General features: G+C 42.3%; 1 protein-coding gene across 1 annotated transcript; it reads left to right on the forward strand.

Annotated features, from left to right (window-relative positions):
• The first annotated feature begins 742 nt into the window (after positions 1-742).
• On the forward strand, positions 743-20,666 carry NAAA (N-acylethanolamine acid amidase). The gene is made up of 10 exons (XM_084625786.1): positions 743-963; positions 2,244-2,408; positions 8,469-8,595; positions 9,792-9,882; positions 11,989-12,065; positions 16,683-16,855; positions 17,740-17,802; positions 18,433-18,499; positions 19,496-19,524; positions 20,585-20,666. Exons 1-10 carry the CDS (start codon positions 788-790, stop codon positions 20,658-20,660), a joined length of 1,044 nt encoding a protein of 347 aa, XP_084481912.1. The 5' UTR covers positions 743-787; the 3' UTR covers positions 20,661-20,666.
• The last annotated feature ends 2,925 nt before the right edge of the window (positions 20,667-23,591 follow it).

Raw genomic sequence — 23,591 nt, forward strand, 5'->3', positions numbered from 1 at the left:
CCACCCTGCTTTTCTTTTGACAAGTTCCCTTTTAAAAACACTTCACACTATGTTGCAAAGCCCGAAGTTAGAAGCTGGATTGATTTTTTTTTTTTTAATTCGTTTTCCCTCCCCTTTAAAGGTTTTTACGCTAGAAAATGTAAACAATAGCTAATGCTTTGTTTATCTAATACCCACACCACCTTTAAGAGTTGGTCGGAAGCCTGAGTCCATACCTGTAGGAAGGGGAACTGCTGCCCTGGGTCCATTTGTGTATGCATACAGAGGTACTGGAAGTAGGGGGGCTGCTACGCTGCCTGGCTTGAAGTGGTTTCCCTTTTATAGACAAGCTTTACAGTTTGGTGCAATGGCTGTCAGCACCCCCACAATTTAAAAAAGAAAAAAAAAGAAACGGTTCCAGCCCCCCTATGTAGCTAGAGCCTTGTATAAATAGGGACCAGAAGCCCCAGCAACGCAGCGTTCGTGGTTTAAGGCTGGCGCTGGCTGAACGGGGATGGAGGGAGGCCAGGCCTGGCTGGGTCGGTGGGGCTGGAGCCAAGCGAAGGGAATGTTTTAAAAGCTTTGCCCCAAGGCCCAGGCTGCTGCTCGGGCCCTGACTGAAACCTAGCGGCTTCACAGCCCGCTTAGCCCCCTTTGGGGTGAGAAATCCGTTTCCTTATCTAGCGCCAGGGATTCACATCCTCCCCCGCCCGGGGGCAGAGCTTGCCCGCCGGCCCCCGCCCCTGCCGGCTCCGCCCTGCCCCGCGGGGCGCTCCCCGCTCGGAGCTGGGCCGAGGGCGCCGGGGCCATGGGCGCGGGCTGGGGCTGCGCGCTGGGGCTGGGGCTGCTGCTCTGGGGGGCGGCGGCGGCCGCCCCCCCGCTGTGCAACGTGAGCCTGGAGCAGGCCCCGCAGCAGCGCTGGCTGCCCGCCCTGCGGCACTTCGACCCGGCCTTCCTGCGGGCGGCCGTGGCCCGGGTCATCGAGTGAGTGAGTGTGTGAGCGAGGCCTCTGGGGGCGCCGCCCGGCCCCGCTGTCTGGGCCCCCCACGGTCCCACACACCCAGCCCGGGGCGTGGCTCGGGGGCGGGGGGGTGTCTCTCCCCTCGTTTTTCCGAGGGCGCCCATCACCGTGGCGCCCGGCTGGTGGGCCCTGCCTCAGCAACGCTGCACAGCCCCACTCGGGGGGGGGCATGGAGCCAGCAGAGCCGAGTGCGGGCAACCAGCGTCGCCCCGCCGCCCTTTGCTCTCCGCTCGCCTTCCCCACCCGCTTCTTTTGCCTGGTGTCTTGTCCAGGGGCTCTCAAAGTGGGGGGGTCGGGACCCCTCAGGGGGTCGCCAGGTTATTAGCTGGGGAGGGGGGGCAGCCGCCAGCTGCCACCCCCAAACCCTGCTTTGCCTCCAGCATTTATAATGGTGTGAAATATATAAACAAGTGTTTTTAATTTGGGGGGGGGGGTCGCACTCAGAGGCTTGCTCTGCGAAAGGGGTCACCAGTACAAAAGTCTGAGAACCCCTGGTCTTGTCCCTAGCAGATCTCCCCATGCCGGGACGGCCCCTGCTGGATGGTACCGGAGCTGCTGCTTTGCTTGGAACCTGCCCTGGGGCTCTGCTGGCTGAACAGCTGCCTTGGTAGCAGGCCTAGGGGCCGTGCAGAGGGGCCCTGGAAGGCCATGTTGCGAGTGGGTGATGATGGGCTGGGCCCATACTTTGCACACCTGGGAGGAAGGGGAGGTAGCTGGTTCTGGCCCATTGGCTGGGTGAGGGTGCTCTGAGTGATGGTGGATTTTGCCAGCTTCAAGCCCCAATACTCAGGCTTTATGTAAGTAGAGTGAATGTCACCCTAATAAATAGCAATTTTAAAACCCCCAATACCACAGTGATGGCTGGTTAGAAATGTATAAAATTTGGAGTTTGAGGGGCCCTAATGGGAGAGGAAAAAGCATTGCACCCTGTAAAGCCTTAAGCACATGCTTCCCTTCCCTTCCCTTCCATGAATCCTGCTGAACGCCGCGGGATTACTTATGTGGATCAATGGCTGTGGGATCGAGGGATAAGATCGTGAGCCCTACAGGCAGTCTAGCACAAGTGTGGCTGCTAATTAATAATTGATAACGCAAAACAACTTTCTGTCTTGTGCTGACAAGATGGGCAGTGAATCCAATAACTGGTTAATGTGTGAGGTGTAGATACTGTACATACCACTCTGACTTGCTCACACCCATCTTCAAGGGAAAGATTAGCTGATATTTTGGATTTGTCTTTCAGTGAAAGTGTACCTAAGTGGGTCCATGCTGTCATTCGGCCAGTAGCAAAAGAACTGGAGTCTTTTATCCCTCAACCCTTTGCAGGAGAGATCCTGGGAATGTGCAAGGCACTGGGGATTAGTGTTGGAGATGGAATTCTCGTGAATTTGGCCTATGAATTTTCTGCGTAAGTATCTCACTTATCCTGGGAAATAAATTCAGAATATTCCAATTTTAAGGCAGTGGAGCAGAGTGTCTTAATGCAAAATGGCTATAAAGTATAATAGATTGAAGATGATAAATCTCTGGTCTAATATATGAGATGGAATCAGACTGAATTTTGAGCGTACAAATCAATCAAGCAACATTAATGCTCTAATGGGGGGTGAGATGGTGCAGTGCAGTAATGTATATATTGAAATTAAGGCTGTCAATTAATCGCAGTTAACTCACATGATTAACTCAAAACAATTAATCGTGATGAAAAAAATTAATCGCGATTAATCGCACTGTTAAACAATAGAATACCAACGGAAATTTATTAAATATTTTGGATGTTTTTCTACATTTTCAAATATATCTATTTTGATTACAACACAATATAAAGTGTACAGTGCTCACTTTATATTATTTTTTATTATAAATATTTGCACTGTAAAAATGATAAACAAAAGAAATAGTATTTTTCAATTCACCTTATACAAGTACTGTAGTGCAATCTCTTTATCATGAAAGTGCAACTTCCAAATGTAGGTTTTTTTGTTAACTGAACTCAGAAACAAAACCGTGTAAAACTTTAGAGCCTACAAGTCCATTCAGTCCTACTTCTTGTTCAGCCAATCACTAAGAGAAATAAGTTTGTTTACATTTACGGGAGATAATGCTGGCCACTTCTTCATTACAATGTCACGTGAAAGTGAGAACAGGCATTCACATGACACTGTTGTAGCTGGCGTCACAAGATATTTATGTGCCAGATGCGCTAAAGATTCATATGCATCTTCATGCTTCGGCCATCGTTCCAGAGGACATACTTCCATGATGATGACGGTTGTTAAAAAAAAAAAAAAATTAAATTTGTGACTGAACTCCTTGGGGGAGAATTGTATGCCTCTTGCTCTGTTTTACCCACATTCTGCCAGATATTTCATGTTATAGCTGTCTCGGATGATGACCTAGCACATGTTGTTCATTTTAAGAACACTTTCTCTGCAAATTTGACAAAATGCAAAGAAAATACCAATCTGAAGTTTCTAAAGATAGCTACAGCACTTGAACCGAGATTTAAAAATCTGAAGTGCTTTCCAAAATCTGAGAGTGACGAGGTGTAGAGCATGCTTTCAGAAATCTTAAAAGAGCAACACTCTGATGTGGAAACTACAAAACCCAAACCACCAAAAAAGATGCCACCAGCAGAAGGTTGATTTTCTGACTCATAATGATGAAAATGGACATGCATCGGTCTACACTGCTTTGGATGGTTATCAAGCAGAACCCGTCATCAGCATGAACGCATGTCCCCTGGAAGAGTGGTTGAAGCGTGAAGGGATATATGAATCTTTAGTGCATCGTGCATGTAAATATCTTGTGACACTAGCTATAACAGTGCCATGCGAAGGCCAGTTCTCACTTTTCGGTGACATTGTCAACAAGAAGCAGGCAGCATTATCTTCTGCAAATGTAAACAAACTTGTTTGTCTGAGTGATTGGCTGAACAAGAAGTAGGAGTGATTGGACTTGTAGGTTCTACAGTTTTACCTTGTTTTATTTTTGAATGCATGTTTTTTGTACTTAATTCTACATTTGTAAGTTGCACTTTCATGATAAAGAAATTGCACTACAGTACTTGTATGAGGTGAATGGAAAAATACCATTTCTTTTGTTTTTCACAGCACAAATATTTGTAATCAAAAATAAAGTGAGCACTGTACGCTTTGTATTCTGTGTTGTAATTGAAATCAATATATTTGAAAATGTAGAAAACGTCCAAAAATATTTAAATAAATGGTATTCTATTATTGTTAACAGTGCGGTTAATTGCAATTAATTTTTTTAATTGCTTGACAGTCCTAATTGAAATGTCAAAGCAAACCGGCAGGGAGCATCCCTTCAAAAGCTCATTAGATCCTTAACAGTTAAAAAGTAAATTAGATTCGTTTAATCATTTAGGCTGTAGGATTTCACTCAAAAAGCAGAAGTAAGGAGGATTTGTCTGCTCTGAGAAAATGAGTTTTGTTTTTTGTTTTGTTTATTTTTGAAAAGTTGTTTGTTAAGTATCACTTAGCTTCCGCTTGGAAACAAGTACATTTGTGTTTAAAACTGTCATGTTAGCTGATTGTGGCTATAGCCGCAAGTTACTTTTTGGGTTTGTCTACAGTGGGAAAATGAGGATAGTTCTCTTTCCTACGGTGAACGAATCATAGAATATCAGGGTTGGATGGGACCTCAGGAGGTCATCTAGTCCAACCCCCTGCTCAAAGCAGGACCAATCCCCAATTTTTGCCCCAGATCCCAAATGACCCCCTCAAGGATTGAACTCACAACCCTGGGTTTAGCAGGACAGTGCTTAAACCACTGAGCCACCAAGCTTAAATGGGGGGAAAAAGTTAACTTTTGTTTATTTTCAGTCAGTCAGTTAGTGCATGAGGAAACAGAAACAGGTTGTTTGAGTTCACAGCACTGCAGAGAAATGTTTAATTTAAAAAAAAATGACACACAAATTTTTCATCTGGAAAAATTCGCTCTCCATGTTTGGTTTTGACCCCTTTTCATCACAGTAGCTGAATGTTGGGCTTACTCTAGGTGACACTGTCTCTTTGCAAGCATAACTATCTGATATGTAAAAAGAAAAGGAGTACTTGTGGCACCTTAGAGACTAACCAATTTATTTGAGCATAAGCTTTCGTGAGCTACAGCTCACTTCATCGGATGCATAAAGTGGAAAGTACAGTGAGGAGATTGTACTCCTCACTGTACTTTCCAGTCTCCTCACTGTATTTTCCACTTTATGCATACGATGAAGTGAGCTGTAGCTCACGAAAGCTTATGCTCAAATAAATTGGTTAGTCTCTAAGGTGCCACGAGTACTCCTTTTCTTTTTGCGAATACAGACTAACACGGCTGCTACTCTGAAACCTATCTGATATGTGCGGGGCCCCTGCTGTGAGGTAGTCAGTGCCCTCTGCTCACAATGAAGCCATTAAGAGTTGAGGATTCTCCGCAGGACACTGGATTGGGTCCTAAAACATATGCGAGGTGGTGATGAAATAGCAACAGAAAGCTAATTTGTTGCTCATCGTTTCTATGATCTAAACATAATATATTTTACATGTAATCCTGTAAAAACAGCCTGGGTGCTGTGTTTGGAATCCTAGATTGCTGCATATTATGAAAGGAGAGTGACATATTTTTTTCTTTATCAGTTTTCTTCCAGGATCCTCAGGCATCTATTCTCTTTTATGGAAACAGTGTGCCACTATTACCATAAGCAGTAGGTTATTACATAGGGGTGTGTGTACCTTATCTAGACAGGGAAAAATATTGCATTAACACATACCTTCTAGTTCAGGTCAAAGGTATCCTGGGTGTAATTGGGTGCAGTTCCACTGGAGTCCTTGGAGTTGTACCTGTTGAAAAAAGAGCTGAATATGGCTTTTAGAGTTTGGTATATGCTCCTTTGAGTGTGCCGTGATCTACAAGTGATGGTCAAATGTTCAGTAATCATTCAAGTGTTACTGCATGACTCAGATGCCACTCACAATGGATAAAATTCTATATTTTTAACAGGAGATTTTTATTTTGTGATGTGTAAGTTGTTTCTTAATGCTAATAAAGGCCAGATAGCTCTGGTTAATTACTTTCTAGCTGAAGAGTTGTCTATTAAGAGTTAAAGACTGTAAGGTATGGTTTGCTATGAGAGAGCAGTATTAGAGGGAGACCGATTGCTATAATTAGGGTTCTATAACAATTTGCATTTTAAACTCCTGGTTACTGGTTTAAGTTACTCATAACTTCTCTGAACTCTCACATTTTGGGTTAAAATCTGCCTGAATTGGAATTTATGTTTTGGGAAACTTTGAGCCAAAATTGTTTAGTTTTCAAGTAACGGGAGAGTGGAAAAAAATATGCTTTCATCAGTATAAAAATGTTCTTAGTGGCTTTTTTATTTTATTTTTTTACGTTTAAATGCTGCAACAGCTGGTGTAAGGAAACTGAAGTTGAAATTTGGTGGGGATATCTCTCTCATTGAAGGAAAGTGTCTTAATGTTCTGATGAAAATTTATTTTGATTTTACCAAGTCTGAGCATTTGAAAATCACATTCTAAGTGCAGTGAGATTTTAACTAAGAAGTGCTAAATGTATAACATGCACTGCTAAAGGTTATGTTATAAATGCTTGAGTGGCAAATTTAGCAATCCAGTAACAATGAGCTGTGAATGCCTCAATCACTATTAGAGCTGGTTGTGAAATTTTTGACTCAACTTTTTTGTCAGACAGTGCCAATTCATCAAAACTGAAATTGTTTGCGGGAAAGGGTTGGTTTCGATAGATTTCTTGTCTGTCTCAAGTTTTTGGGAAGTTTTGAAATTGTCGAAATGTCCTGTTTTGAAACATTTGAAATGAAAAATTTCCATTTTTCTGTTTAAAATGACTTTTTATTTAGAAATTTAAGTTAATTATAGTTTAAAATATAAAACATTAAAAGGTTGAAATCAAAACAAAGCATTTTGATTGACCTAAACTGATTTAATTTTTTTTTTTTTTGGATTGTCAGTTTGCAAAAACTTTTGAGACTTCAACTTTTTGTCCCTATTTGGGATGGGAAAATTTTCCCAAGACAGGAAAAACATTTCCCACTCAGCTCTATTCACTATGTCTTGTAAGACAAAAAATTGCACAACTCCTGGGACTCACTTCCCTGGACCTCATGATGAGTAAGCTAGGGCATTGCAGAGATGTTAAGTTGCACAGTTAAGCACTCAGGTCAGGAGCAGTCAGTGTTAAGAGGCTGCATGTGTAATTTGAACGCCTCTCTTGTGTACATACATCATAATACAGTCTTTCATTACATGATTACATCCTGTTTCTTAAATAATACAAATTTTTTCTACAACCATAAGTACACATAATTTTTTAAATTCTGATATATTTTTATCATTTTCATTGTCAATAATTCAATATCTTTTTTGATTTTTGCCTTTAGAGAGTTGAGAACCAATATATAAAGCATGCATTTTAATATCGGGCCCAATCCTGTTATATTAAGGGTAATTATTGTTTTAGTCAAGGGAGAAGAGAGAGACCTAGCTAAGTTAATTCTTTTTAACTTGACCCTGGGCTTGTCAAGGTAAATGTAGATACATCATTTATTTTATGGGCATAATTTTAGATTTTTTGTATCCAAAGAAACTGCTGAACTGGTTGATAATTTGCAGCGGGATGGGGATTGGTACCTTTAAGGTTAGTGAATGAAAGCAGCATGTTACCTGCTTGAAAAGGTATTTTTATGGTTGGAGGAAACTGAGATGCCTATGTACCAAGAGTAGCACCTGACCTTTATAGCTAGGAATTATAGTGCTGGGTTATAATTGTGTTTGTCCTATAAATAACTTTCATGGACTCTTTTCAGAGTAGCAGCCGTGTTAGTCTGTATTCGCAAAAAGAAAAGGAGTACTTGTGGCACCTTAGAGACTAACCAATTTATTTGAGCATGAGCTTTCGTGAGCTGCAGCATCCCATGAAGTGAGCTGTAGCTCACGAAAGCTTATGCTCAAATAAATTGGTTAGTCTCTAAGGTGCCACAAGTCCTCCTTTTCTTTTCATGGACTCTGTTGGTCTGTCAGACAAAGAGTAGCACATAGTACTATAGGATATTATAGATGTGTATCTCAGTCAGTAAAAACAATTGGATGGCAATATGTACAGTATAGAAATGGTATATAATTAAAGATGGCATCGTAATACATATGCTGAAAGGGGCGGAGAGAAGGTTGCAAACGCAACTTTTACTGTCACAGATGAGTGTTTACATTGCTTTGTGGTCTCCACATGTGGTTTTTTAAACTGTAGCTGTTTAACATTTGTATATGCAATGCCATAAGTGCTAATGGCATTTTACAGAGAAAATAAAATAAAATAAAGGTTCAGTCACGGCCGTAAGAAATTTCCTGAAAAATTATTCAATATTGAAAAAATCTCTGTGTTTTGGGGTTTTTTAGATAGTTCCCTTCTGCTTTTGTTTTCCAAGGTTCTGTACCAGTATTGTTGCTCAAGATTCCAAGGGAAAGATTTACCATGGTCGGAACATGGACTATGCTTTCGGAGATATTTTACGCAAGATGACAATTGACGTGCAGTTTATGCAAAATGGGCAGGTATGGTCTGTTTTTGGTACGGGTTGATGCTGTTTTCTGAGAATGGCACACAGGTCTGCATATTTTTAAGCAGCTGGACTTAGTGGTTTGAATAACAAATCCACAGAGGAGTGCAAGAAAATGAGTAATAGAATATTTGCTGTTTAGAGTGCTTCGCCATCTGTCCAGGTTTATATAATAGAGCTTTGTTTATCATTGTAGTATCTGAGCACCCCAGCCTCTCTCTCTGGGGCTACGGTGTAACTGCATTTGAGTTATTCATTTTTGGGCACCACAATATCAGAGAGAAATTGAAAAACTGGACAGAATTCATACTAAAACAAAATTGACCTGGGGCCAGGAGAGACCTACTTACAAGGAAATATTGAAAGAGCAAAATATGTATAGGATAGTGAAGGGAGAACACAAGTTTACAAATATTAGAATGGTGAAAACTCCAAGAATGGAGAGGAATTATTTAAGGTGGTACATGGGTGTATAACAAGAGTTTAATGGAAGGAAGTTAAGAAAAGGGGAACTCAGACTGAGTTTGAGAAAAATCTTCTTGATTGTGCGATGTATTTGGCTGGAGAATAGTCTCCCAAGGAGACCAAACGCAGAGCACATTTAAAACATGATCAAAATATTTGAACACATGCAGTAGAGCTCAGTTTTGGTGAGGAGAGGGATTGGAGAGCCTAACAAGTAATTTTCGTCTCTGATTTCTCTGATTCTTCCCTTTCAACACTATCTTTTCCTTTTTAAGAATCTTATTGCATGGCTGTCAGTCTGACAACTTCTGCAAATATTATATGCGCTGACCAATGTGTGTGTTTTAGTTTTTAATATTTTAAATGATGTATTTGCTGTTGCAGTCTCCTCATATCTGTCTATCTTAGAAATGGAGGATTCTGCCTCACAGTCAGACACTCGCTAACTTGAACAACATTTTAATAGCAGTTGGGTTATCCTTAGCAATGAAATGCAATGGAATTTAATCTTCGCTTTTTTTATCTCTAGTTTCCTTCTTCAATCATGATGCAGATATTTGAATGTCATAATGTTATTGCGTTAACTTTTTCAAATGACAAATGTTGGAATCCAGTTATTTCTTCACTGGAAATCCACAGGTAAAATGTAAGAATCTGTTTTGGACCATTGTATTAAAAACATGTCTGTCCCATAATTGTAGAATGGTGTACATTTTCTGATTTCAGGTAGCGTATAAGGGTACCACATTTATGGGCTATGTCGGCTTATGGACCGGACAGAGTCCACACAAGTTTACAATTTCTGGTGATGAACGAGGTAAGTCAAGCTCACAACCATAGCACTGTCATACCAAAACATTTCAATAGTTTAACTCCTTAGTTGTAAATGATGTAGTTGAACATCGTTCTAAAGCACTTTTGTCTAAGTGAGGTTGGAGCTATCACCTTATGCCTGACAACTCTCCTACGTTAGATGGGACTTACTGCAGTTCAGCTGCTTTTATCCTTGTCCGACTCTTCTGCCAGAGTCTCCCTCAAACATGCTGGCCACTGAAGTGGGGTAGAGCACAACTTTCTGGCCTCCTGCATACATAAGCACCTGTGGCCACCCCGAAGAGGAGAGATGTTTAGATGTCTATATGGCAGCATTTGAACTTCAAACAGCAGAAGCAGGAGATGGGGGAATTCTGGGGAGGCAGCAGGAGGAGAATTTGTGGCCCTTTGAGGAGACGCCACTGAGGAAGGGAGACATGGGGCTGAGAGAAAGAGACCATCTTGTGCAGGGAGTCAAAAGCCTGGATCCCCTGGCCTGTTCTAGTATGGTAGGGCCCATGCATACGGGGGAAAAGAGGAGAAGAGAGGCAGTTGGATCTGCAGCGTGGGAAAAGAAGGGTTGAAGAAGTGGTTGGAGACAGTGGATTAAGGGATGAGGGAAGACTGAGAAGCAGTGCAGACCCACTTGAAGGGTCATTGGAGAGAGAAGGGACAACTGATGACAATGGAAAAGCATTTGAGAGCAATGAAGGCAGAGGTGGCAATGTCCCTTTAAGTTAGAGGCCAGTCTCTCCCCCTTGGGAACCTGAGTTTAGATTGAAAGATGTAGAGGCATGTATAGAACGGTCAGACCTTGGATCCCAGTTTTTGAAGGAAGCAAACCAATGTTTAATGAGGGGGAGGCAAAAGGAGAATTAAGCATTGTTAAATATTAGAGATGGGTCTGAGCACCAGAGTTGAGAGGTAGTTCGATGTGGGTCAAGTTAGGGCACCCTTGTCCACCAGGCACTGGACTGAGATGATGATCTTGCTTCATATACTCTTATATGATAAGGATGTATGACCTTGGTCTCTACAAAGAACAATAGCACCAACAGCAGCGTGCGGGGAGCGTGTATTGCTGTTGTGCAGAATAACAACTGCCACTGGCTTGCTTTTTTTACCTACCGCTGAACTATTGAGATAAAATTGAGGGAAGGAGTCATGAGACTAGAGGAGGTGATGGCTCTACATTAGCCTAAAAGTTATTTAAGTGACAGGAAGGATTCTTCCTGTGGACTTTCTCATTTGTGTTTCTGGCCCGTGGATAATTTTAACCATGAATGTCAGTTTCTGTTCTGCTTAGTTTTCTTCAGCCAAAGAGTCATCACTGCTTTTTTAGCTGTGCTCCAGATTTCTGTCCAGTACTTTTCATTCTTTGTAGAATTAAAATACAATAAATTATACAGGGAACATAAAAGTAGGAGCGTTTCCCCTAGAAGCTGTTAACAGTTTAGGCGTGGCTGGCTGAATTGTGACCATGTCGTTAATGTGTGTTACAAGACTCTGCCCTCTGTTACACTAACCTCAGCCTTTCTCTTGCCCAGTATTCTGCTATGAAGAAATAATGTTTATAAATGGAAAAGCCAGTGAGTCACCAACTGTAATGGGAAAGGAACGTGGGGACTTTACGACTGAAATTGTTAGTGTTGGTCTTTCCTGAGAGGTGTTGAGTACTTCTTGTGACAGTGCCCCTTAAATTCACTTGATATTGAGTCTCCTACAGTGATTTTACTTTTGGGTTTTTGGTGTAGGTAAAGTGAGAAAAGACTAGTTGTCCCAAACTCTGTTGCAGTATTGGTCCCTGACGCAGTGGCTGTCGCATTATAGCTACCTGGTGGGTCATTCTCCACCCAAAAGTTGCTGCAGCTGATGCTGAAGTTGGTAATCAGTGGCTGTCACTTTGATTCCCAATAGCAGCATGGCTAGAGAATTTATTGTACTGTACTTTGTTGGTGAGGGAGAGGATTATAGAGATCGAAAACAGAGCTTGAGAGGAGAAGTGAAGGATGGTAAGATGGGGAGAGATGATGAAGATACACAGTATAGGTATTGGTTGGCAGCAGGAATTGCCTGCGTGTATAATAGCACTTCCCTTTTCTTTTTTCAGATAAGGGAAGATGGTGGGAGAATGCAGTAGCTGCTTTCCTGAGTCGAAACGTCCCAGTCAGCTGGCTTGTCAGGGATGTACGTATGCAAAGTGTTCTATCTTCTTTATCTTAGTCACATACCACTAGCTGTTTGAAGACGCAAAGTATAATAAGAACTTTGTCGTTCCATTTTTCATTTGTGTTGAAAATTACATAGATACCCTGGCAAGTATATGACCTGTATAGGAGCGTATTGTATTGGTTGAGAGTTTTTGAGCTATAAACTGTCCGAAGGCAGGAAATAGAGGCCCTTCCAGTACTGCAGGGGCTTCTTGCCAAGTAGCTTGAATTTATCACTCAGTAACATTTAAGTTTCTGTGAAAAGACGCCCGTCCCACAGAACAGGAAGTATTTTAAGGGACCAGGTGGCTACAAAGTAGTGTAAATGCATAATAGCTGCACTGTTAGCTAGACATACAGGTGGGTATGCGATAGGGAAGGTATTTTACCCCACTCTGAACTCTAGGGTACAGATGTGGGGACCTGCATGAAAAAACCCCTAAGCTTATTTTTACCAGCTTAGGTTAAAACTTCCCCAAGATACAAACTATTTTACCTTTCGCCCTTGGACTTTATTGCTGCCACCACCAAGTGTCTAATAAATATATAACAGGGAAAGAGCCCGCTTGGAAACGTCTTTCCCCCTCCCAAAATCCTCCCAAACCCTACGCCCCGTTTCCTGGGGAAGGCTTGATAAAAATTCTCACCAATTTGCATAGGTGAACACAGACCCAAACCCTTGGATCTTAAGAACAATGAAAAAGCAATCAGGTTCTTAAAAGAAGAATTTTAATTGAAGAAAAAATAAAAGAATCACCTCTGTAAAATCAGGATGGTAAATACCTTACAGGTAATCAGATTCAAAACATAGAGAATCCCTCTAGGCAAAACCTTAAGTTACAAAAAGACACAAAACCAGGAATATACATTCCCTCCAGCACAACTTATTTTATCAGCCATTTAAACAAAACAGAATCTAACACATATCTAACTAGATTGCTTATTAGCCCTTTACAGGAGTTCTGACCTGCATTCCTGCTCTGGTCCCGGCAAAAACAACACACAGACAAAGAGAACCTTTGTTTCTCCCCCACTCCAACTTGGAAAGTATCTTGTCTCCTCATTGGTCCTTTTGGTCAGGTGCCAGCGAGGTTATCCTAGCTTCTTAACCCTTTACAGGTGAAAGGGTTTTTCCTCTGGCCAGGAGGAATTTTAAAGGTGTTTACCCTTCACTTTATATTTATGACATAGCTGCACTGGTAGCTAGACATACAGATGGGTATGTGATAGGGAAGGTATTTTACACTATTTGCAAATATAGTTGCATATTTAGGCTATTGCTTCAGCAAGTATTCAGCTTCACAGTGAGAAGTACACAGGCATTTAAACTCTGGCTAAGATTATGGTTTAATGGAATCCCACGTGGTTCATACATATATGCGATGTACTGGGTAGTTGGCGAGATAAAACTGCGCTGCTTCTCAGTGTCATGAATTACAACAAACAAGACGCTTTCGTTTCCAAGTAAAATAAACAGTATGTTCCACTGCGGAGCAGGTGTGTGGTGTCTGAAAGCAGCACTGTAGTTGGCAGTTTTGATAAATCTGTCACAAAGGGTCTGTCTCTTCTGCAGTCAGAGGTGCGAATACAGCGCATGTAGACACACCTGAGCTGGCTTTGATCTAGGTAGATCAGATAACAAAAGCCGTGAAGCCACGATGGCATAGGCGTACAAGTTCTTTTGGGTCCTTGGGTCTGTACTTCAGCAGGTAGTTTGTGTTGCCATGTCTTCACTGATATTGAGTTAGCTAGATGAGAGCTAGTCTGAATCTTCTTGAGAAGATTCAGTTCCCATCTCAAACTCAGAAGAACCTGAATGAACACTTCTGCAGAAGCTAGTTAGTTGTTGCAGGGATTCGATTTAAAATAACCACCTGCTTATCCAATGTTTTGCCTTCAGCAATATGTATGTACTGAAACAATTAGTGTAACAGTTTTTAATTGTAAAGCCAAATGCCTTTTGCCAGAATATCTCAAAACGAAGACATTGAAAAATAATACACACCTGTTGAGGCATCAAAGTGGCATTGTGGGATCTTATATTTGATTCATTTGGTGAAACTCCAAAGGGGAGAGATTAAATTTTCAAGGAGGGAGTCGTTATGTGTAACACTGGGTGTTTGTTGAAAGTTCGTGAGTATACTAGAACAAAGAGGAGTCCTTGTGGCACCTTGGAGACTAACACATTTATTTGGGCATAAGCTTTCGTGGGCTAGAACCCACTTCATCAGATGCATGGAGTGGAAAATACAGGAGCAGGTATAAATACATGAAAAGATGGGAGTTGCCTTACCAAGTGTGAGGTCAGTCTAACGAGACAATTCAATTAACAGTAGGCTACCAAGGAAGGAAAAAAAACTTTTGAAGTGGTAATGAGACTGGCCCATTTCAAACAGTTGACAAGAAGGTATGAGCAACAGTAGGGGGAAATTAGTATGGGGGTAATTAGGTTTAGGTTTTGTAATGACCCAACCACTCCCAGTCTTTATTCAGGCCTAATGTGATGGTGTCCAATTTGCAATTTAATTCAAGTTCTGCAGTTTCACATTGCAGTCTGTTTTTGAAGTTTTGTCAACTTTTTGAAATGGACCACTCTCATTACCACTTCAAATGTTATTTTTCCTCCCTTGGTATGCTACTGTTAATTGAATTGTCTCGTTAGACTGACCTCACATTTGGTAAGACAACTCCCATCTTTTCATGTATTTATACCTGCTCCTGTATTTTCCACTCCATGCATCTGATGAAGTGGGTTCTAGCCCACGAAAGCTTATGCCCAAATAAATTTGTTAGTCTCTAAGGTGCCACAAGGACTCCTCGTTCTTTTTGCTGATACAGACTAACACGGCTGCCACTCTGAAACCTGAGCATACTAGATTTCCTGAATTGCAGAGTTCTCCCTATAGCTGATTACTGAACCCCCAATAGTAATAATCTTTTTGAAATGCCAGGTACATCTTGTCCAAAAGCTAAAGAAAATTAACTGTCTGTAACCAAACTCCATCTTGCCATGATATGTGGAATGAAGATAGAAATGTACAGAGGGCTGCATAGGAAGTATGTGCACGAAGCTCTAAGCAATTATTAGGATTTCAGTGCACAGATCCCAGGCTAAGGGAACCAAACAAGTGACTTTGAACAAGGTGATGAGAGGAGAGCACTTACACATTGTGACACACAAATCCAACCTCCTGCTTCTTTCCTGTTTGGCTCTCATTCACACACCTGATACTAGTTCAGCACATCTGAAATGAATTTGCAGGTGCAGTCTAGACAATGGTAGTGACCTTTGTACCATACGCACCATATGTTTCTTGCATAACTGCAGTGGAATAATGAGCAAACATTGAGACAGCTGTATATGAGGAAAAAAACCAAACCTTTGGTTACCGAGAGCCTGACATTGCTAAACATTTAATTTCTTCATGTACCTTGTTATACAAGGTACCTGCTGTCTCATTTGTTTGTTTTTATTTCACAAGCCCTGTTTTCTTTTAATTCCTGTACTGTGTTAATTTGTTAGGGTCAGTTTTTAAGGGAGTATTTCCTACAGCCCTAATCTTGCAAACACTTCAGCATGTGCATAGTTTTACACTTATGAGTAACTCCATTGACATCAATGGGACTAGCCGTGTGCATGAAGTTACGTGTATAAGTTTGCAGGAGTAAGGTTTAAATAACTCATTTGCATTTTTATCTCCCCACTGCCACCAGTATTCACATAAACCAAAGTTAAAACCAAGGCCTGGAGAAGCCTTTTTTCTTTCATCCCATAATTTAGGGCTCAGTCCTGCAAAGTGCTTCCGTGGAAATTGACAACACACTCAGGTCCTTTACTTTTCATCATTGATGCTCTCTGGGTACTTTCTATATTTTACTCAGTTCGGATGGTGAAACCAGAGTACTCAATTCCTAGTCATTGTCCTTTCCTGGTTCTTATGCCGAATGGTGGAAGTCGGGTTGGACAGCTATTTTCATGGAATTTTTAAAAATGTCACTTACTAGCTGTGGGGAAAAATGTGTGTTCACCAAACCTGGACCTACCTGACAATCGTGTGCTTGGGCTGGGATATTCAAAGGAGCCTAAGGGAGTTAACTACCCAAGTCCCATTGAAAGTCAGCTGGGAGCAGGGGCCTAATTTCCTTAGGCTCCTTTAAAAATCCCAGTCTTGGGGTTGTTTTTCTCTTTTTTGGTTTCCTCATTCTTCCTAATGGGCCTGATGAGTTGAAAGGAACGACTCTTAGCATTAACTTCTCACTAGTGGGAGGATGTGGTGTACAATTTGGGTTTATATATGGTTCCAGTTCTGCCAACATTTAGATGCGTGCTTAAGTTCAAGCACATTGCCTAGTCCTCTTGGCTTCAGTGGGCCTGCTTAGAGTGCATACATTGATTGCAAGATCAGGGCCTAAATGAGAAACCATTCCCATACTACACAGATACCCACTCTACTGATCACTAAGCCAAAACTGACCTTTTCCATAAAATGCAGCCTTCACTGGAGCCAAGAGCCCCCCGGCTCTGAGCTGTCTTGATGCAGTGTCTCGGCAGGCTGTGCAGTATTGATTCCCAGTGATTTTGGTTTTGCACTAGACCCTGAGCAAAGCTGCAGACTTTCAAGCTGCCGTTCTCAAACTGGCTGCGACCCCGATCATTGCGGACGTTTACTACATCGTCGCAGGAACGTCGCCCAAAGAGGGCGTGGTCATCACAAGGAATAGAAGGGGGCCGGCAGACATCTGGCCTCTTGAGCCCACAGCTGGAGCGTAAGTGGCCACAAATGTTGCTTTGTTTCACCTTTGTGAGCTGCTATTGGGAAGAGTGTTCAATAGACCCAAGACGCGGTGGGAGGGCAGCATCTTGTGGTCTGCAGTGTCGACTATGGTTGAGCCTGGAGATGCTTTCGCTAATGTCTCTGAATGGAGCTCCATCCAGCCCTCCTCAGCCAGGGAAGCCACTTTCGGACAGGGCAGGGGCAGTCCTCAGAGAACCGGGGGGAGAAAAGGGACATGTGGATTGTTTTTTTTTTTTTACTGAGGACAATACACACAATTGAGATTATATAAGCCTGTGACAAGAAGTACAATTCAGTTACTGGTACAGATATGAATGCTATCCAATTGCTGAGCCGCTTCACTGGCAATAATATGCCAGTCTGCATGTATGTAGGAGATTCAGGGATGTTTCAAATTCATGTGTGTCACTGATGTACAGCTCAATTTACAAGTAACAGGATGTTTTTCTGACTGTTAGCCTTGCACACTCACTTTGGGATCTGAAAGTTATGCTGGATTCTTTCCTCCTTTTGTATCATCGCTGGTAATAAAAGATTTGCATGCTAAACTGCGCTATCTGTGACCTATCTGCAACCCCACTAGGTTCAGATATTACTATTGGGTAAATAATTTGTCGTCGTAACTAGAATTTAGCAGACAATTCAGTTGATGCACAAGATGAATCCAGCTGATTCTCTGTTAGTAATGCTGGCTTTGCAGGGCTAACAGAAGTAAAAAGCATTTTAAAAAACCTTATCTTTTTCACTAAAGTAAAACAAACAAACATGCCAAAAAAACCTCATGTCTGTTTTTATTAGCCACCTGTGCAACTGGGTGAAATTACACTTGCTTTTTTGGTTTGTTTTGTGGTGTAGGTGGTTCCGTGTGGAAACAAACTATGACCACTGGGTTGCTCCTCCTCCATTTGATAAACGAAGGTGAGTTTGAGTAGGAGTTGTGACCCCGGATGCCGTTTTTGTATTTAAGAGGTGACACAGGCTTCTTGGGTGCTTCCCTGGGCAGCTTCATGTGCTGAGCAGGCAGCCACTTCAGCTCCTGCAGCCTCACTCAGAAGAAACTAGACCAGGTAAGGAGTGATACTGCCTGGTTCCAGTGCTCTTTGGCTGGAAGCACAGTGGTCACAGGGTGACGACTCTCTAACATGAGGCAGAAGAAAATCGTGGGAAGGGAAAGATGCTTGGTGTTGGTGTCCCAGTAGAAGACAGAATTTAACCCTAACCATAGTGTTCAGGCCTCACAATGACAGGCTGTTTGGAGGCATTGTTAAAAGCCTCAGCAACGTTTTTAGTTGATTTGGCTGTTTGATGCAAGGGGGCAAAATGTGTTGGCAGATTGGCTGCAGTTCTGTAGCTATATCCTCTAATGGTAATGCCTCTCATTCAATTATGGTCGATTGGATTCAGCTCATACCATCTTTTAGTGTAATTAAGCCCCAAGCAGATGTTTTGATGTGGATTGATTTAGTGGCCAACATTTCTCATTCAGGCTGCATAACGTTTTCTATGGCCGTTATTTTTGTTGAGTGACGTTGCATCCTTTCCTTGCAGAACTGCAGCCATTAAAGCTCTCAATGCCACTGGATGGGACAATATTAATTTTGAGACCCTCTTTCAGGTATTTCTTTTAAATTTTGCATCATGATGTCTGGATGTTGACTAAAAATTCTGCTGTTTGGAGAGAAGGTTAGAACAGCGATTAAGGAATGTGACGGTTTTTAGTGAGGATTTGGAAAATTACACAGGCATTTCATGGCTAAGGATATACAGCAAAGGGCTCATGTTTGCTCATTTGAGTGGCGATTGTCGTCAAGGGTCACTTGAACTGCGCTCTAGTGATGGAGAACTGAGCCAGGCTGTGCTGCTGATTTAGTGTATGACCTTGGGCAAGTCACTTAAGCCCAAATTTTCCAGTGTCTGTGAATTGTGGGTGACTCAATTTTGGAGCGCCCAAGTTGAGAATCCTGGGGTTTAATTTTCAGCCCCCATTGGCTTCAGCTGACACTGTGGGTGCTCAGCTTCTCTGAAAATTAGGCTACAGTGGTCTCAAACTGAGCATCCAGAATTAATTGGGCAGCCTTGATTCTTGTGTGGGGTTTTTAGGCAGTAATTCAGATATGGTAGACTTTCAGAAGCACATTAGGGAATTAAAAGTACAAGTTCCACTGATTTCTGCCCATTATATACTATAATTGTAGTGGTTCCTTTTAGGATGCTATGAACTATTACTTTTAAATGAGGAACATGTGTAACATAGCTGTATTCTGATTGCTCAGACAGGAGCATGTGAGGAACGCAGGTTGACTGTATCACCAGCATTATTAGATGATTTCTTTGGTACAAGCACAGGTATAAATACTGCAGACACTTAGAGAGGGGGTAGAAGGTTGATACAAGTTCCTCTTAAATGGAGGAACTTGACAAAACTTTGTGCATTTGCAAAGCTTTTTTGTTTAAAAATGTTCAATAAAGTGCTCTGATTTTTAAAAATGGATAGGGTAACCTTTGATCTTGCGTTATCCATCTTAAATAATTGTATCCGACTGTTTCTAAATAGCCTTAAACATTTCTTTTAATCTGACAAAATGACAGGCTCTTTAATTTTTTTGAATAGGTATTATCAGTGAGGCCGGTCTTAAACAAGTAAGTATCATGTTTAGAAACATAGATCAATGCCCATTGCCACACCAGGGCAGTTTATATTTAATTTCGATTTAGATTATCAGAAGATTTTCCTTTAACTGTGCAAAATATCCCATGATTTTCCCCAGCCTTAAACACTGCTCCTGTGCTCAGTGCTTTTCAGTGTCTGCCCTCACTTGGGTTTCTGACTTCTTTGTCGGTCACTCACTGTCCAGTAAAAGAACCATAGTTCATAAGGCTCAGTCCTCCTGTGTGTGGAGTCTACACTTCACAATAATATGCAACAATGAAGCAAATTGATACTCAGACCAGCCAGTCTTCCCCTGAGTGATGCATCTTGTTCCTGATATGTTGAATGTTCATTTTCCACTTAGTTTTTGTTGCAACTCTTGCCTTTGTTAATCAGTGTTAGTAAATTTGCTTTGCTTTGAAGAGGAAAAAATAATACATGCATACCGTAGCTACTGAGTGTAGTTTTACAAGCTACTGCATGCCTAACCAGTGCTGAGTTCTTTCACTGGCTCCATAATGGCTCTATGTTTTACAAAAATTTGCATCTCCCCTTCTTCCTGTTGTCCTGTTTTATTTTTAGACGTAGCTCAGTATCTCCACAGCTTCCCTCAATCACGCAAAGAGCTCTGGAATTGGTTCCTCAGGGTCAGCAACAAGGATTTAAGCCCCTATATATTGTGCTTATACTCTTCCTCACAATTTGAATTCTGTCACTGTAACAATTGAGATCAATACTATTAATATTCTAGTAAACTGATCAAATAGATGCAGACTCACAATTTAGGGCATATTTTCTGCTGGGTAAAATTCCCTTGATCTCTATAGAGCTGTGCCATTTTGCACCAGGAGAGAATTTGGCTGTCAGTGTTACCAAACTCTTCCGGATATTTCAACACTCTGTGCCTTTTGATTGTTTTGATTTGGACAAGTAGAATGCTTCTTTCTAGTAAGATTGATTCTATTGCTTTGCTGTTGTTACCCGTATCTTCCTGGATTTGAGATGGTATTTTAAGCACACAGTACATCTTTTTTCCCCCTTTTCCCCCAGTTACACCATATATACCACGGTAATGAGTGCTGCAGTCCCAGACAAGTACATGACACGGATCAGAACCTGGGAGTGAACATGTGTAAGTAACATATTGGTGCTGATAGTTGTTTTCAATGAATATGAGCTCTCAGTGGTACCTATGGATGGGATTTCCTTTCCTGTTGAGGTGAGGGAACTTAGCACCTGATTCCCTTAGGCTGAGATTTTCATAAGAGCCCATCTCCCATTGAAGTTCAGTGGCCTGCTCTTCCAGTCCTGGGTTGGGCCTAAAAATCACACTTAATTTTATGAAGCTTTTAATGATGCAGTTTAAATGTCCAGCAGGGACTAGAGGTACAGTCCTATAAAACAGTGGTTTTCAAACTTTTTCTGGTGACCCAGTTGAAGAAAGTTGTTGACGCCCATGACACAATGGAGCTGGGGATGAGAGATTTGGGGTGTGGGAGGAGCTCAGGGCTGGGGCAGAAGGTTGGGGTGAGGGCTGTGGGGTGGGGCCGGGAAAGAGGGAGTTTCAAGGTGTGGGAGGGGCTCTGGGCTGGGGCAGGGGGTTGGGGTGTGGGAGGGGCTCTGGGCTGGGGGTGCAGGCTCTGGGGTAGGGCTGGGGATGAGGGGTTTGGGGTGCAGGAGGGGAATCCGGGTTGGGGGCAGGCTCAGGGCTGCGGCAGGGGGTTGGAGTGCAGGAGGGGGTCTGGGCTGGGGATACAGGCCCTGGGGTGGGGCCGGGGATGAGGGATTTGGGATGCAGGGACGTTTGCTGCTTCCTGCAACTCCCATTGGCCGGGAACGTGAACCGCGGCCACTGGGAGCTGCAGGCAGCCATGCAAATGTAAACAAACTGTCTTGTGGCTCGCCCGCGGATTACCCTGACAGGCCGCCGGTTGCCCGCCACTGCACTATACGGTAAGTTTTCCTTGAGGGTCCAATTTTGCTGTAATTTGAATGACTTTGGGTGTCTCATATGTCAAATCACTTCAGTTGTTCATTTCCCTCCCGCCCCCAAGAAACAGCATGTGCATGTTCAGGGGGTGACAACTGCAGTCTAAATTAGATATTTGTACTTTGACCTTCTAAAATTACAAAGCAAAGAAATTTTGTGACTGCTGCTGCTGCACTCCCATTCCTGGAAGAGAGAAGAATTCCTTCAGGGCCAAATCCTGATGCTGCTGATGTCAGTGGGAGTTTGGCTGTTGACTTTAGTTGGACATGGATTTGACTCGAGGGTTAGCAGTGGTCATGTTGAGCTTTTGAGATAGCAGGGTTTATTTTTTTTCTGTTGGAGAATTTAAAGTGTTTGCTTTATTTCTCTGATCTGTGCGGATCCATGCTCATTTCTTTCTTACTCTCTCTCTCTTAACAGACAAAAGGGGGAAAAGCTGAAGCTTTCCAAGTCCAGCATTCCGTTTAAACTAAACTAATGCATTGTAGTTGTTTTGTTGAAAACAATTCCATGAACATTTCAGGTAAAGCTGACTTGCAAGATTCTGATTTTGTTCATGTTCTGAAATGAAGGTTTTACTAATTACGTTGGCTTTCTAGCAGATTTTTAAAAGAGAGGGAACTGATTTTCACTCATGTTTCTGGAATGCAATGTGCACTTTAAATGAATGTACTGATGAGTTTATTAATAATAAAAAGTCTCTATTTTTGCTTGGCTGGTAAGAAAATACTGAAATAAAAATATTCAGCAGGCTGTCTGGCTTATGTAGGGCTATTTTGTTGTTGTTCTTTCATCTGACATGTTAGGGGCCTGTGATCCACATCCACAGTGGAAGCCCTATAGTCCTCTCTTTAGCACCACCCCTGAGTAAAATGAGCTGAGATCTGGATCAATCCCTAGGCAGGTTGGAATGGGCTGTGGGAAGTCTGCAGGCATCAGGGTTACAGCAGCCCTTCAAATTGGCTGCTCCTCCATGGAACTGTGTTTGGTTAACGGATAGGCCTGTGTTCTTCCCAGCACACAGGGGCCTGGATCCCCAGTGCGGGCTCCCTGCAATACTCCTCCCATGGGACCCTGGAACCAGACTGGTTCTCCTGTGTTCCAGCATTTCCTTGGCCCTTAGTTGGACTGCAGGATGATAGGTGATGGAAGGGTATGTTTTTCCAATGATACCCCAGAGCAATTTAAATTGCATTCCTTTAGCATTGCTGTAGAATGGATGGAAATACACCGTTTGTCTTTGATCTGAATTGCTGGTTTTCCCTGAAGATTACCACTCAATCTGAGAGGTGGTTATTTATGCTAAAGGAATGTGCAGAGCAAGTCTGGACTGTGTGTAACTTAAAATTAATGTGCTTTCCTCCAGGATAGAACAGCCAGGCTCAGCTTAGGGGATATAATGGCACTGATTGTTATTTCCCTAACAGATTGGAGGATCCTCAAGTCTAAGGGCAACAGAGACTGAATTTCCTTTGCACAGTTGAAGTTCACATCAGTAGAAATTTTGCAACTATGTTCCCTTTGATCGTGCTGCAATTGTGCACCAGTCACTCATTCAGTTTGTGATACTGTAGCAAAACCACAAGAGTTGGAAGGATTGATTTAGGTAAATACCTACCCTTATAGTTTCAGTGTTTAGGATCTGATTCCTGACAGGGCACAATTTTCATTGATGTCAGTGGGAATTTAGCCTGAGTCAGGACTGTAGGATGGGGTGATAGGTCTTCAAATAAAAAGCTTCCTAGGTAAGAGCTGCAGTAACGCCTCCGATTGCAGTGTAGACCTACCCTCTGCCAGGCTAAACCCCAGGGCCGTGGTGAAGTGGGTCGGACATGGCATTCTGTATTGAATACTGTACCATAGGTATATGCACAGCATGCTAAGAGGAGAGCTCAACTGAAATGTACTCAAACTGACTGAAGAGGAGACAAATGTATGTTTTTTCGGCCTCCACCTGCCACTTTCTCTTCCCTTTGGAATCACAGAACATCCACATGGTCCTTTCAGCAATGGCTCATGTGAAAAAGTAACAGTGGGCAAGTATTTAGTGTATCTTGACTGTCTTTC

Source organism: Lepidochelys olivacea (genome assembly GCF_965140295.1).
Source record: "Lepidochelys olivacea isolate rLepOli2 genome assembly, chromosome: 4".
Lineage (NCBI taxonomy): Eukaryota > Metazoa > Chordata > Testudines > Cheloniidae > Lepidochelys > Lepidochelys olivacea.

Coding starts and splice junctions, on each gene's coding strand:
- NAAA (XM_084625786.1), top strand. CDS start 788: ATGGGCGCGGGCTGGGGCTGCGCGCTGGGGCTGGGGCTGCTGCTCTGG. Junction 16,856..17,739: donor CTTGAGCCCACAGCTGGAGC/GTAAGTGGCCAC, acceptor TTTGTGGTGTAG/GTGGTTCCGTGTGGAAACAA. Junction 19,525..20,584: donor GTGAGGCCGGTCTTAAACAA/GTAAGTATCATG, acceptor CTTTTCCCCCAG/TTACACCATATATACCACGG.